The sequence below is a fragment of the Gekko japonicus genome, unplaced genomic scaffold, assembly GCF_001447785.1.
Source record: "Gekko japonicus isolate JY-2015 unplaced genomic scaffold, Gekko_japonicus_V1.1 scaffold1315, whole genome shotgun sequence".
NCBI classification, from domain to species: domain Eukaryota; kingdom Metazoa; phylum Chordata; class Lepidosauria; order Squamata; family Gekkonidae; genus Gekko; species Gekko japonicus.
Genome location: NW_015170927.1, coordinates 253,994 through 269,504, shown reverse-complemented (window position 1 = coordinate 269,504; position 15,511 = coordinate 253,994). Strand labels below are relative to the sequence as shown.

General features: G+C 44.3%; 1 protein-coding gene across 2 annotated transcripts in view; it reads right to left on the bottom strand.

Moving 5' to 3' along the window:
• The window catches only part of ITPR1 (inositol 1,4,5-trisphosphate receptor, type 1), a 323,113-nt gene that overhangs the window by 56,177 nt on the left and 251,425 nt on the right, over positions 1–15,511 (bottom strand). For both annotated transcript variants that reach the window (XM_015418813.1, XM_015418814.1), the window contains 4 exons: positions 8,002–8,182; positions 6,467–6,723; positions 4,742–4,942; positions 1,524–1,634 (listed from right to left, as the gene is read on the bottom strand). In XM_015418813.1, coding sequence (XP_015274299.1) covers positions 1,524–1,634; positions 4,742–4,942; positions 6,467–6,723; positions 8,002–8,182 — 750 coding nt within the window. The remainder of the gene's footprint in view (positions 1–1,523; positions 1,635–4,741; positions 4,943–6,466; positions 6,724–8,001; positions 8,183–15,511) is intronic.

Here is a 15,511-nt window from a genome sequence, read left to right as displayed (position 1 = left end):
GCCACTGCTCAGCTGTGTTTTGTGGCTCTGCAGCTCCTGGGTTTGTCCCCCCCCCCCATTTTTTCCATCTTGTGTCTTATTGTACCTGAAAAAAAATGGGATTTCTGAAGAATCCCAGATCCCAATACTTTGGGATCTGGGATTTTTCAGAAATCCCAATTTTTTTTTTTGGGGGGGGGTCCAATAGACCCGAACTGAAAAAAAAGAGAGAGAAAAATTACACACCCCTGCCCTCAACCTGTTAATCATCTTGGTTGCCTACTTTTGTATTTTTTCTAGCTCTGTAAATAGGCTGAAAATGTATGACTGGTGACTGGTTCAAGGTCACTTTGGCATGTTTTTATAGCTGAAAGAGGATCTGGACCAAGGTATCCCCAGTGTCAGTCTGACATTCTATCCAGTGCACTGTACAGGTTCATCCAAATTTCTCATTTCTTAAACAGCTGTGTGTGCTGGACCAATACATTTTACTCTTTAGCCCTGATGCTTCCTCTCCTGGTGCACAACTGATGACTTGTACTGTTCTAACAACCTGACATTCTGGATCTCTGTTGCGCAGACATGATACCAAGACCTGTATTATGCCACTGTCCTGTTTTACTGTTATCTTTATACAATAACAGAACCATATGACATTATCGCAGTCAAAATCATGTTATTGATTTTTGTCTAGGTTAAGTTTCAGTTTTTTGCTCACAAATGAAGAACAGGGAAAAGTACATGACATCCCTTTAATGTTTCATACAATTAAAAAAAAATTAAAACCTCCCCTCCCAAGCACTAGTGATATGACATCCAGTGGACCCGCTGCTTCTATCCATATCTTTCAAGCCCAGCTGACTCTCTCCCATTGCCACTGAGGCTGTGCTGTCTTGGCTGGTTGCCACAGAGGCTACACACTGGAAGCTGGAAACACAGTCCAGAATCAAGATAAGCAACAAACCCAGAGGTTGGATAGCCGGGAAGTCAATTCAAGGTTGCAAGTTTCAAGGACAAGGAGCAGCTGCTACACACACAGAAGCAGGTCTGAGTATGCAGAGTTGCTGCTGCGCTGAAACAGGTGCACAGAGTGTTTTTGAACAGGTCCTCCCTTCCCTTGGAGTTGAGTCTGCAAAGGCTTACAGCTCCTCCCGTTGCCTTTGCAGGAGCTGCAGTCTGGCACTCCTTCTTTGCTCCTGCATAGTCAGCCTCTGGCATGCCCTACGTCTGGGGCACTCAGGAGAACTAGGTGGGGAGTCTGGCCTCCGGGTGTCTTCAACTGGGGGTGTTGGGCCAGGCACATGATCAATCCCTCCTTTTGGTTGCACCTTCTGTGCAGCTGCTGGGGACTCTTCCTCCTCAGGTACTATTGAGGGTTCTTCTTCTGGGCTGACTCCAGAGAAGGCTGTGTTGCTCCCTGCCTCTTCCTTATCTGAGGAGTAGTCAGCCTCAGCAGTGCCAGTACCCACAACAGAGTCTCTGGACAAAAGTCTTAGTACCGCCCCTATGGCTGTGCCCATTTTTGGCGCCAAATAGCCACTTACCTTCAGTTCTAATACAAGATCCATCCTCTTCTTTCCCAGGGGATTTATGTCATTGAGAATTAATGCCGTAATTATGTCAATACCATTGGACTCATGAGTAGCAATGCAGTTCTGTATATACATATTAAAAAAACATACCAAACTTCAGGCACTTTAAGCAGAGAAACTAGAAACATTCAGATTTGCTATCTGGGTGTGTCCCTTGGTTTAGTATCAGACATGAAACCATTGCCAAATGACCTCAGATTATAAAGTGGGCTAGGAAGCACCACAGGGTCCTTTGAAACAGTACTTAGTGCGTCCATGAACAATGTTCAAACCTATTTCATTCTCAAGGATAACATCTTGTATTGTTTCATGGAAGGTTTATTGAATGTTATTTTTTCCTTTGTTCTCTGCAAGTTAATTTCTCTTTAAACAGCTAAATGTCTTTTAGATTTGTGTGTGTGTGTTTGCACACACACACACACTTGTTCATAGTTAGAAAACAATCCAAAACACTCACAGTTGCCACCTGTTTTCTTTGTCAAGGTCAATATATTAATTTGCATTTTATTGTTATAAATGAATCAGCACAGTTTTTAAATGCCTGCCATTCTATTTCTTGTTTTTGTTTTTAAATGTAAAATTCAGGTACATTGAATGCTTCGGTTTTGTTTGATTTCATTTGCAATTACTTGTACACATACAGAAAAGGCAATAATTTCTTCATTCAAATGGACATGCCAGATAATTGCTGGCCAATCCATTACAATTTCATAACCATTTGTTTTATATTTTTACAAAAATAGAAGAAGCAATGGAGGAGATACAGAGCAAAAAAGCCTGCTTATCCCAGCTCTTTTCTATTTATTATTTATTAATTTATTATTTGCATTTATAACCCGCCCATCCTGCAAGTGGGCTCAGGGTGGGTAACATCATAAAACATACAATAAATACAATTAAAATTAAACAATTTAAACAATTTAAAATTAATAAACATTAAAACACAGTCACACTTCTAGCAAATCAGCTGGCTGTGTGGGTTCCCTGGCATATTATTTGGGTTGATAAGTGGATGGGTGACAACCACCTCAGGGAGGCCATATAGAGACGTCCGCCGCCTCAACCGAAGGGCTGGCAGAACAGCTCCATCTTACAGGCTCTGCGGAATTGAAGAACATCCTGCAGGGCCCTAATCTCGACTGGGAGCATGTTCCACCAGGAAGGGGCCAGGGCAGAAAAGGCCCTGGCCCTGGTTGAGGCAAGATGGATGTCCTTCGGGCCGGGGACAACCAGGAGATGTTGATCCATACAGCGTAGCAGTCTTCTGGGCATATATGGGAAGAGGCGGTCCCTCAGATATGTGGGTCCCAGGCCGTATAAGGCTTTAAAGGTGATTACCAGCACCTTGAAGTGAATCCGGAAGTCAACTGGCAACCAATGCAGTTGGTGGAGCACCTGCCGGATATGAGCCCGCATAGGCATCGATGTAAGCAGGCGTGCCGCCGCAGTTTGCACCAGCTGCAGTTTCTGGGAACTGCAGCTTTATTAAAAACTGAAACTAGCCTTGATCCTAGGAGGAGCATTAATAACACCCCATATGCAAATTTAAGAGGAGAAACTGAAAAGTCATATTCTTCTGTAAAGCATCAAAGTGTCCAGAGAGAGAGAGGGGTTTTGTGTGCGTCAAACTATGTTGGCCCTGGAAGTCCCTGGAGTAGAAAATGGTACCCTCTGCCCCCAAGTGGCCAGGTGAAGGGGGGGGAATCTCCTGAGAGAAAGTGTGTGGGGGAGAGGACTCCCTTCTATCTTTCTCCTGGTTGCAGGGAGCAGGTTCTCATGGGGAGAACCTTCTCCACACCGGCCCAGCTGTTTTGAGCTCACTGGTGCAGCCTGTTTAGAGGGACTATGCCAGGGAGCCAGAAGTAGCTACTGGCTCCCTGGCGTAGCCTTTTAAATGGGCTGCACCAGCAAGCCCAAGACAAGTGGCCAGTGCAGAGAAGTACCATTTCAACTCACAATAAGCACTTTCACTCACTGGAGAAGGAAATGTTTGTTGATTCCTAACCCTTGCTTTGATGCCTATAGTGTTCCTTAGAGCCTGTTGACACAAAGGGGCATAATTTCAGGGGGAACATTGCAGGGTGGGGGAATTTACACAGTGCAACTGTGTTGTGTCACATAGGATCTAAGTCAATATGGTGCAATTTTCCTTACTGCCTGTACATAGAGTTGCCAAACTCAAGTTTGCGCCTGAAGGTACTGTCCAGATGACAAAGGTCAGTTCTCCTGAAGAAAATGGCTACTTGTGTAGTGTATGGCAATATACTACCCTGCTGAGGTCCCTCCCCTTCCCAAATCCCGACCTCCCCAGGCTCCACCCCCAAATCCCCAGGAATTTCCCAATCCAGAGTTGGCACCCATAGCTGCACCCATAGCTGCCCAAGGCCTGGTCTCACATAATTTTGATAATCGTCACCTCAATCTGAACTTGCCAAAACTGCTGAAACCAGTATGCATCATAAGTCATTGCAGAAGGCAATGTGTACATGATGCAGGTAAGTATTTTCTCCACTGTGTAAGGTGATGAGGAGACAGTGGTCTTTGTTGTGACATTCAGGCTATAGACGTAAATGAGAATGTCTATTTTCAGCTGTGAAATGTGCCAGAACCCAATTATTTCTGATTTAGATAAGCAATTAAGTTGCGGTGCCTTTACTGACCCCTTTTCCATTTGCCAGAAGATTATTCTACTAGATTTTCTCTTGCCACATTCAAAGAAGTGAAGTCCACCTACTAGAATGATGTCTCAGGCACAGAAATCAGATAAAGCTGGGTGATTTTTCCACCCATACTTAGCGCAACCCATTAGATGTCCCTGGCATCTCCTAGCCATTTCTGGACTGATTTTCTCTATAACCCTGTGGGCTTGCACAAGAACGGAAGTTCTCTTCCTTCTATATTGCACAACAGAGGCCCCAAGCACTGCTCCCTCTAAACTGTGGAGTTTTGTGAGCAAAAATTCTACTTTGTGAGCTACTGGCATTAAAGTTGTGAGAGAGTGATTTGGCTACTGCATGAATTAGTTTGCTCTGGAGCCATCCTTCCTGAGCTAAGACAAAAAATGTGTGAGCTGGAGGCTAAAAAACTGAGCTAGCTCACACTAACTCAGCTTAGAGGGAACACTGGCCCCGAGTACTATGCCATGCTTCCCACTATATCCACTGCATTACCTGGTTTTCATGGCATGGTCCCTGACAGTATTCTGTCAAACTTTCCAGTGTCTGGTTGATCAGCGCTACATTTTTCTCATTGATGTAGAGACCAAGAAGTCCAAGCCCTCCAGTTGTGCTTCCACAAATACAGTCCAGGAATTGTAGAGTCTCACACACTAAGTTGTAGTTAGTTTTGTTGTTTTGACAACGTAAAAAGTTCTATAGAAGGGAATGCAAAAAAAAAAAAAAAGCGTAGAAAAGGCTCAAATCATTTTTTGATCAACAGTAACTAGTTCATTAAATTATTATCCCAATCTTCCCCCCAAGAAATGAAGGCAACATGGTTCTCTTGGCCTCAGTTTTATCCTCACAACGACTTAGTTTGCCTGAAAGGGAATGACATTCTCAAGACCACCCAGTGAGAGGCAGGTGTTTGAAGCTGGGTTTTCCTGGCCTTGTCCAACAATCTAACCTAACACCATGTTAGAACTATGCTAAATAAACAGGAGACTGATGTTGTTCAAAAGCATATCTGATTTCTCCTCAGGGAGCAAGTTCCATAGGGTGGGGACTACTACAGAAAAGGCATGGACTCTAATTGAATTCAGGTGGGCTACCTGAAGTGGGGGACAACTACCAGTAGCATCAAACATAGGTTTAGCCTTTCCGCTGAGGTACATAAAAACTTAGCCTAAGACTTCCAAAAGCCCAGATGCATATTTACTTAGCACTGTAAACATGGCCTGGAATCATCTGATCACTGCAGATTTCAAGGGAAACAGACACACAGATTCTGGGAGTATGTGAAAAACCCTTACTGGGTACGTTAAGCTTTGGTAACATGGCAAGGCCAGGAACTGCTCGGAAACTCAAACCCAGAATAAGTAGCTTCCCTACAGTTACGTTTTATTTATTATTTGCTTCATTTCTACCCTGTCTTTCTCCCCAGTGGGGGCCCAAATGGCTTACATTGTTCCCCTCTCCTCCATTTATCCTCATAACAACACTGTAGGTTAGATTAAGCTGGGAGCGTGCAACTGGCCCAAGGTCAGCCAGCAAGCTTCTATGGCAGAGTGGGGGTTTGAACCTGGGGGCTTGAGCCTGGGTCTCCTAGATCCTAGTCAAACACTGTGTAACATTTTTCTATAGGATCTAAAACTGACAACATCCAAACCATCCAGGTATAACCAGGAACAACCTGTGAGAGGAAGTAAAGTTCATGTGTTGGTTTATCTATACTTCAGTTCTTCAAACAAGTTTCTAAAGAAGAAGAAGAAGAAGATTTATACCCCACCTTCACTTGGAGTCACAGAGCGGCTTATAATCTCCTTCCCTTCCTCTCCCCACAACAGACACCCTGTGAGGTAGGTAGGACTGAGAGACCTGTTTCAAGAACTGCTCTTGATAGAGCAGCTCTGAGAGAACTGTGACTGACCCAAGGTCACCCATCTGGCTGCATGTAGAGGAGTGGGACTCAAACCTGGTTCTCCTAGATTAGAATCCTCCGCTCTTAACCACTATACCAAACTGGCTCTCCACTGAACAGAGATGCTTCATGATTTTAATTCCAGGCTGCAAAAGTCCACACCCCTGGAGCATTCTGCCTCCTCATGAACCATATTTTTACTCAGTGCCCGGGCCAGCATACTGTTTACCAAGAAAATGTCTTCAGCTGAAAGAGAGAGACTAACTTGTCTGCCAAGGATAAAGCAGAGACAAGCATGCAGTTTCTGTATTGCATACCTGCAGGTCCCGGTTGTGGTTTTCACACAGCAGCTGCAAGAACCGCAGAATGGGTTGCATTATTGTGATCACAGGACTCATCTCCAGCTCATCTTTGTTCTTGTCCGCTGCAGACTGTGCTCCATCCCCGGCTGAGTAATGGTCATCAGGATCAGCTTCCCTCCTGTAAGTGTTATAGGCCTTCCTTGTAACAGCAGAGGCTTCAACCAACTGATCTCGCACTTCCTCCGTAATTTGGGTCATGGGTTCCCTGAACACTAGGAAATCAAATTCCATTAGCAAGTTAGCAGCCAAGTCACTGGAATAATCCACCCACCAATTCTAGCAGGATTAACACATGATCACCAAGCAGCCTGCCTTTCAATGTAAATCACTGTAAGCCACCTGGAGCAGGACTCTGAAGAGGCAGCACAGAAAACTCCTAAATAAACAATATATTTCGACTGGGTATGAGAAGGTGGAATTTGGCAAGACTTCCCCTTTCATACTTCTTCTCAATAAGGCACAATAAAGCCCTTTTTAATTTTAAAGGTTAATCTATTATGGATTACATGATAAACATCCATTGTTGGATGTTTCAGTAGATGATCATGTACAATGCTAAAAGACACCTGCTGTCAAAGTTATGGAAAACTTCACAGAAATAGACCTAGTATGTGGCAAACACTACCTGCTATTTGTCAGATTTCCACATGCTGTAACATTAGGAAAAATGGTACCATACAGGCAAACTGTATTGAGTGATGGATCGGAAACAACAGATTCTTGGCAATAATTCAAGTTGTCAAAGAGAGAAGTTCTTTCATGTTCAATTGCTGCTTCTCTGTAACTTCAAACAGATATTTTAAGGCACCAATTTACTCAACATGTTTGGGTTTGTATAAATGATTCCTGTCCCTATTCTTTTAAAAAATCAAATAGTTAATAATTCTGGGGTAAAACAAATGTAATGATGGATTCAACTTTTTTTTTTTTGTTACTATGTTCAAGCTGTATTTTCGAGTATGTATACATGCTTCATATACATCAATATACACTGTTGATTACTGATAACATGCCACTGGGAAGCAACCCTCGTCAGTCTTGCCCAACATTTTACTGGAAACCAGAAACATGTACTGATGAATCAGGTATATATATTAGGGATATCTTGATCTCTCTGTCTTTCTAGATCGGTATGTGAAAAGAAACAGGTGGGGCGGGGAACAGCTTGAGGTTAAAAGTGCACATTTTAAGTAATTTCTAATCTCAATTCCAAATTTAGAACATGGGAGGTTCTGTTTTCAAGACCGCCTGTAGAGCAGGAGGCATCAAACCAGCACGAAGACTGAGCAGCATGTCTGGCTGGCAGACTCACCTTAAGAACACCCATTCACCCTTTCGGCAACAGCAGTGTCTCAAGTGGGTGAAATGGGAATGGTGACCCAACAGATTTGAACTCCCATGATGTGGACCAGAATATCAATGGCATCACCATCACCTCATCTTTCTTTTACTTCTAAGTGACCTTATAAACGGTGGTGCCGGAGAGTTACCTTTTCTCCTGGCAGGTACATCCCTGTCTGAGTCATCGTCTTTCTTTTTATTTCCCAAATCACTAGTGTTAACGGTGACTGTAGCCTTGATTTCTTGCTGGGCTACTTTCATGCGATCGTAAAACACTTTGAAGAATTTTTCTGATTTTTTATCTTCTGTTAGCCGGCAAAAAAATGAGTGCTATAAGAGAAGAAATTCAGAACTGGTTGGCAAATAAAATAAAAGTACTAGTTTACTAATACCAGGTATACAGTAAGGTTTTTTTTTTAAGCCTGTGTTGTTTATCTAAGAGTCTCACAGTCCCTGGGTGAGCTGTAATACCTTAGGAGAGAAACCAATAACTGAAATCCCCTGGGGTAAATTCAGCCACTTGAAGAATACCATGCCACCTCACAACTGTCAATCCACAAGCAACAGAGGTATGAGAAGGGAAACAGCAAACTCTGAGGAATGAATAAAGATGGTTGCCCACCATCTTCCATCTTCTCCTCAAAGCAACCTTCCTGTAAAATTAACTCCTAGAGTAGAGGGTGCAGAGAGAAGTTTCCTAACAAGATATTGTAAAAACTGGGTAACTTCTGTGAAGGATGTGAAATGTCAGTCTGGATATAAGAAAACCTCACACATGCTTGGAGATAAAATGAGCTTCCATTGCCACAGGGAAAAAGGAGACCAGAAAATTGGGCCATTGGCATGCAGCCAAAACAGCAGAAGGATGATGGGGCAAAATTTAACAGAGTTAAGGGACAAGAGGGGTACATGAAGACGGTTGTGGGGAAGAAGAAATTATTAGCTGGTGGCTCAATGGCAATGATTTAAGAGAATGCTAGGAGGGCAAAACAGATGGCTCAAACAGTCCAGGGACATTTCCCCCCCTATGGTTTTCAATTACAAAACCAAGGTTTCAGGGAACATTCAATAAAAAACAGGTTATCAAAAGTCCAGCACTATTTTAAGTTTATCAATACCTACTAGAGCTTGTGTAGTTAAACCACCTCGGTACTACTACCTAAGCCAGCCCAGAATTACTTCTGAAATCTGCTTCCTTGATGATTGCTTTGATTTTCTGCCACTAAAATATCATACAGGCAGGGTTTAATTAGAATCAGGGCTCCACTAAAGGACCTAACTTCAAAACCAGAATTTACTTTTTTTTTTTAGTTAAATGGATCCCAAACCAGTTTACATACTCAAATATGAAAAAATAAAATCCCAAGCAATATTTAGACTACCACAGAACACGTCCTATATCAACACCAGAAAAAAACAATCAGTTTTATATAAAAAAACCCAGCCTCAAACACACAACAAAAAGTGTTCACTTGTTTCCAAAACAATGAAAGTGTTGAAACAAGAGAAGCCTCCATGGAAAACAGCTTCCACAACTCTGGGGTGACTACTGAAAAGACCTCGCTCTCTGCTTACAATTGGGACTATATTTTGAACAGGGCTCATAGGGGAGTAGACGTTTCTAGAGAGACTAGGCTGAAACCATTCAGATTTCAGGGGAAACCTCACATTTGAATTATACCTGGAAACACAAACAGAGCCAATACAGTTGTTAGAATACCCATGTTATATACTCTCTTTTGCCCATTCCCAACAAAAGATGGGCAACAGCACTGTGGAATACCTATAACATTTGAACAGCTTTCAAAGGCAGTAGAATGTACAGCCATCTATATATCTAAAAGTGAAGGCGCCCCCTGCGTGCAGGTATCTAAATTTGCACATCGGGGGCACCTGGGGGGCAGGGAGATTTTCCTGCACACTTGGAGCAGTCCCCAGGTGTGCACAAAAATCTAACAAGTAGAAAAAATATAGGGGGGATATTTAAATCCCCCCAAAAGTAAAAGAGCATTCCAAGTGCATGCACAGTGAACGCTCTGTGAACTGCCTCGCCGCCGCCACTTGGAGGGGGAAGTGGAACGCTTGGCGGGCTAGCGGCTGTGAGCAACTCAGCCGCCACTGCCGCGCTGGGAGGGAAAGCTTGGCGGGCTGGCCAGGCCTTGCTGCCGCTGGGGGAGGCTTGGTGGGCTGAGCTGAGGTCTCACCGCCATTGCTGGGGGGGCGGGGGAGGTTTGGCGGACCCGGCAGCTCGGAGCCGCATGGGCCTCACCGCCATTGCCGGGGGGGCGGGGGAGGTTTGGCGGCCCCAGCAGCTCAGAGCCGCATGGGCCTCGCCGTCTGGGCCAGGCAAGGGCGGGGAAGAAGGCTTACCTGTGGTGGCTTCCTCCTTCTTGACAAGTAAGGGGAGGGAGGGGGAAAGAGAAAGATTGATGGGCTGGCCTCACCACCGCCAATGGGGAGGGAGAAGGCTGGGCTCCCCTGCTGCCGCTTCTGCAGCTGTGGGAATACTCCCCCCCCCCGTGAGTATCGTGGGTCCTGCCTATTGTCTATATCTATATATTTAATAGCAAAGGTGCCACCTGCGTGCGGATATCTGAATCTGCACATCGGAGGCACCTGGGGGGCAGGGAGATTTTCCTGCACACTTGGGGCAGTCCCCAGGAGTGCAGAAAAATCTAAAAAGTTTTAAAAACTATACGGGGGATATTTAAATCCCCCTAAAAGTAAGAGCGTTCCCTGTGCATGCGCAGAGAACACTCTTGGACCTCTATGGCAGGCCGATGGCTGGGAGGCGCCCAGGCCTTGCCGCCGGTGCTGGGAGGAAATTGGTGGTGGTTACTTCCAGGCCTACAGCCTGCCAGGCTATGCTGCCTGTACTCACTCTCAGCCAAGTGAGGGATCTTGCTCTCACCAGACCAGCCTGCCCCCTCTGTGAGACCAGACCACAGATGAGAAACGAAAGAACACAGTCCCCTTCAGTTTAGCTCTGAAAGAACACCGTTTTTTACAGTTAACAGCTTAAGGGAAAATTGGCTGGCTTGGCAGGTGGGAGGCACTTAGGCCTCGCTGCTGGTGCCCGCGGGTGAGGGAGGGAAAACTGGGGGGGAATCGGTGGGCCTGGTGGCTGGGAGGCACTCAGGCCTAGCCACCAGTGCCCATGGGGGGGGAATCAGCGGGACGGGGGGGAGAAGGCTTACCTGCGGAGCTGCTTCTGCAGACCAGGAGCCTTTAGGAATACTCCCCCCCCCCGTGAGTATTGCGGGTCCCGCTTCTTGTTACTGTATAATATCTAACCCAGAAATCACCAAAGCATGAATGCCAGTGGCACTCTATTCTGGTGGTGGGTGCAGCCAGCCAATCAGCCAAAGCTGATAAAAGGCAGTGATCACAGCTGCAGAGGATCCAGAAGTCAGTAGCTCCCCATTACAGTCATTTTGCAATAGTGATGCTGCGAGCATGACTTTCCTGTGGGGTGCACCATATAACATTTATCTATCTTGCAGGGAGATAACAGACTTATTTGTTAGAGGTGCGTTCACAAATCACATTATGAATCACATTATGAAGACATGGTGACTGTGTCTTCACCAGCCAGCTGAGCCAGCGGGCCAACTCTCAGAGAGCTCTCCAAGAGCTGATTCACTGGCTGGCACTGGGGCTTGCTGGGGGCTGGGCGGGCTGGCGCTGGGGCTCCGCTCTATTTGATAGGGGGCTGAGCCCCTAAAGCCTTACTGCTGGCTACGGCTGTGTTTGAGGTACAAGAAGAAGAAGAAAAAGAAGAGGAGGAGGAGGAGATTGGATTTATACCCCGCCCTTCACTTGGAGTCTCAGAGCGGCTTACAAACTCCTTTCCCTTCCCTTCCCCTCCCCACAACAGACACCCTGTGAGGTAGGTGGGGCTGAAAGAGCTCTGAGAGAAACTGTCCTTGAGAGAACACCTCTGACAGAACTATGGCTTGCCCAAGGTCATCCAGCAGCTGCAAGTGGAGGAGTGGGGAAATCAAACCCGGTTCTCCCAGATTAGAGTCTGCGTACTTATTTACTACACCAAACCACTACACCAAGCATGGGACAAGGAAAACCAGACTCTGTCTCCAGAAAAAATGAAGAATTGAAGGCTGGAAAGCAATTGTGACCAACTCTAGCCCTACAACAAAATAAAGGCAAAACATACCAAACACATTTATCTGCTTCTCCTTGTCCACGTTCAAATAGTATTTCTTTTCCTACTTAATGCTTATTATTCTAACATCAATTAGCAAACTAAAATTTATATATATATATTTTAAAAAACATAGCACAGCACAAACCAGAGAGATGACTTGCAGGAAGGCAACAAATAGCTGGGGGATAGTTTCGATAGTTATCAGATGAAACCAATACGCTGTTACATAAATCAGAAACGGAGCTTAAAGCATGACTGTAGGATAAACTTGCAAGTGGGTCACCTTATGCAGAGCATTATGAAATTAGTTAGCATTCTGCAGTGGTTCATGTTGCAACAGCTTCTCCTAGGGGTAAGACACGAAGTCTGATTTATTGAAAGAGCAAGTTGGAAAAAAAAAAAGGGAGGGAGGGGTACATCCTCACAGACACAGACAAAACAAGGTTGTCCCCAGGATGGTGGCCTTTGATCATAGCAATTTTAGTAGCAGAGTGACTTTGAAATATGAGTAATAACATCACTTTTTCATCATATGCTGTTAAGTAGCTGATAGGGATTCTACATGAAATCTTGTGAAAATGCTTCTGATACTTAAGGTAAAACAGAATTTTTTGTCTTCCTCCCTTGGAATTTGACGTACATATTTTTTGATGTCCCAGGGCAAATAAGCTCTACCACAGCATCTCTGCAGTGCACCAAAGTTGTCTTGTGGTACAGGTGTGGGATTAACTGGCCAATAGTTGGCCGGAGGTGAACTTCAACTGCAGACCGTGTTACTCTGGCACTAGGCATTTTTGGTGCCTTAAAAGACATGGGCCTTGTTTGAGTGGAAGCACCTAATGCTGAAGAAATGTGCTTCACAGCAGAGGAGCACCTCTGCAAAGGAAAAGGGCGCTGCACAAGCAGAAAGAAGGGTTAGAATCTGAGCCTAATTATAACGGTGACCATTAGTTTGGGTATTATGTGTGGAAAGGATTGTGTGCGTGTGTGGAAAGTGCTGTCAAGTCACAGCTGACTTATGGTGACTGTGTAGGATTTTCAAGGCAAGAGACTTCTAAAGGTGCTTTTGTCTCTGCCTTCCTTTGCATAGCAGCTCTGGAATTCCTTGGTAGTCTCCCATCCAAATACTTACCACGCCAACCCTGCTTAGCTTCCAAGATCTGATGAGATTGGACTAGCCTGGGCCGTCCGGGTCAGGGCATTAGCACAGAATAATTTGTTTATCTGTTTGTATTAACCAGTGACAACTCTGTGCTCAAGGCCAATGTTGCTTGGTTGTCAGGCAAAGGAGGAAAACAAAGAGGGATATCTTCTTAACTCTTTGACAGCTGGCAGAGTGCTGGATTAGGTGGGCTTTTTTGATCTAGGAAGTCAGTTTTTTTGTATTCATGAGACTACTTTCCCCAAAACCGGCAAGAAGAAGATCTCTCCTATTGCTGGCACAAATTCTATGAAACAAGAGGTGAAAGACTCAGGCCAGCCCGGAAAGCTGCACCTTCACAGTTCTTAGCTATTCCAGATGGCTGTTGTTACTTGGTATGAGGGCACACTGCATAGGCTTAGAAGCTCTGACCATCTGCAAGGCTCCAGTGAGAGAAGCAAATAGAAGAGCTGCTTTTTAAAGTCTTCAAATCCAGTTCTCATCAGACAGGTGTTAAGACTACACTAACCAAACTGTATCATATCAAAGAATTATCCAATAGGAATACATTTAAAAACTAGTAAAAAGTCCAGTAGCTAACTAACAAACTTTATTGTAGCATAAGCTTTCGAGACACAGCTCTCTTTGACAGATGCATCTGATGAAGGGAGCTGTGTTTCTCGAAAGCTTATGCTACAATAAAGTTTGTTAGTCTTAAAGGTGCTACTGGGCTTTTTATTATTCTGCAGCAACAGACTAACATGGCTAACTCCTCTGCATTTAAAGACTGGCAGTTTCTCTTCTTTATTGTCCCAAATTCATATACAGACACTCAGAACACGGTGTATTGCAACATCTCTGGAAAAAAGTAGCTAGAATGAAGAAGCAGAGTACATAACCAAGCAGAATGAACATTTTAAAGAAGTAAATAGATATTTCTTTTTTAAAAAATAAAAGCTTCCTCAAATATATATCTGATACCTGGAACGGATATGAACATTTTAAAGAAGTAAATAGATATTTCTTTTTTAAAAAATAAAAGCTTCCTCAAATATATATCTGATACCTGGAACAGATACCTAGCATAGATGACCCAAACTACACTGCACTGTGGCCTTATTTTCCTTAGAAAAGATTATTCCTCTTTTTCCTTATTTGGTAAAGATTTCCTTCCTGTAAACGGAATTTAAAATAGACTGTGGGTGAATGGTTAGCATTCTCTCTAACTTTAACATGAAAATAGTGACTGGCGTACTTGTACCTTCTTCAGTCCCATTCCACAGACCGATACTCAAGTGCTCCCTGCACTACTACAAATTGGTTATAGTGGTAATCCTTAACCAAGGGACATATGCCCCTGCCCCATGCAATGATCTACACGGCTTGGAGAGTATTCATAATTTTGGCGGGGGGGGGAGGAGGATGAGGACATGTAGGTTTTTAAACAGCCCCCTTTCCCGTTTACAATTGCTTTAGATAGCCAGCAGAGAAGAAATATTTTATACAGTTCACCTAGCCCTCACAATTCCTGGCCCTAAATTTCTGTCCCAAGTAGGGTTGTCAGCCTCCAGGTGGGCACTGGAGATCTCCCAGAACTACAACCGATCTCCAGACTACAGAGATCAGGTCCCCTGGAGAAAATGGCTGCTTTGGAGGGCGGGCTCTGTGGCAATATGGCCCCCCGAGGTCCCTCCCTTCCCCAGACTCCACTTGCAAATCTCCAGATATTTTCCAGCCTGGAGTTGGCAACCCTAACCCCAAGCCTTTAAACAAGTGGCAAAAGACAAACAGGAAGGTCCCCCCTCCCCTTTGAAGCAAGACCACTGATACAAACAATACTCCTCCATGAAACTAAATACAAGTATAAGCTTTTAGAAAGATAACAGCAAAGAGAGAAAAAACAGCAGAAAAGACAAGAAAGAGAGGGATAATAGCAAAAGAAGAAGAAGGGTGAAACAGGTTCTCTAAGTGCCAACTAGGCTCAAATAAATAGGAGCACTTATTCTCATTTTTAAACTTGTGGCTTGGGAGGTATTTGATGATAAGGTTGATTACTTGGTGGGTGAATCACTGGGTTACATATCATTTCTCCAAATTTTGTGTAAACTGCCTATCCCATACTTGCATTTGAAGCTGCAGCAGGGTGCATTAATATACTGGTGGTAACAGTATCTTTAGGAAAAAAGAGGCCACTTAAAATGTTTAATAACAATTTAATCTCACATTGGATCTGGGTGAACTTTTTATAGAACACTGACATTTACTAACTGGAGAGGAAGGTGTGTGTGTGTATCAGTGGGAGGTTGGTGCAAGGGAAGCAGTGATCTGGCATTTTGTGTTTTGAAAAATCAAC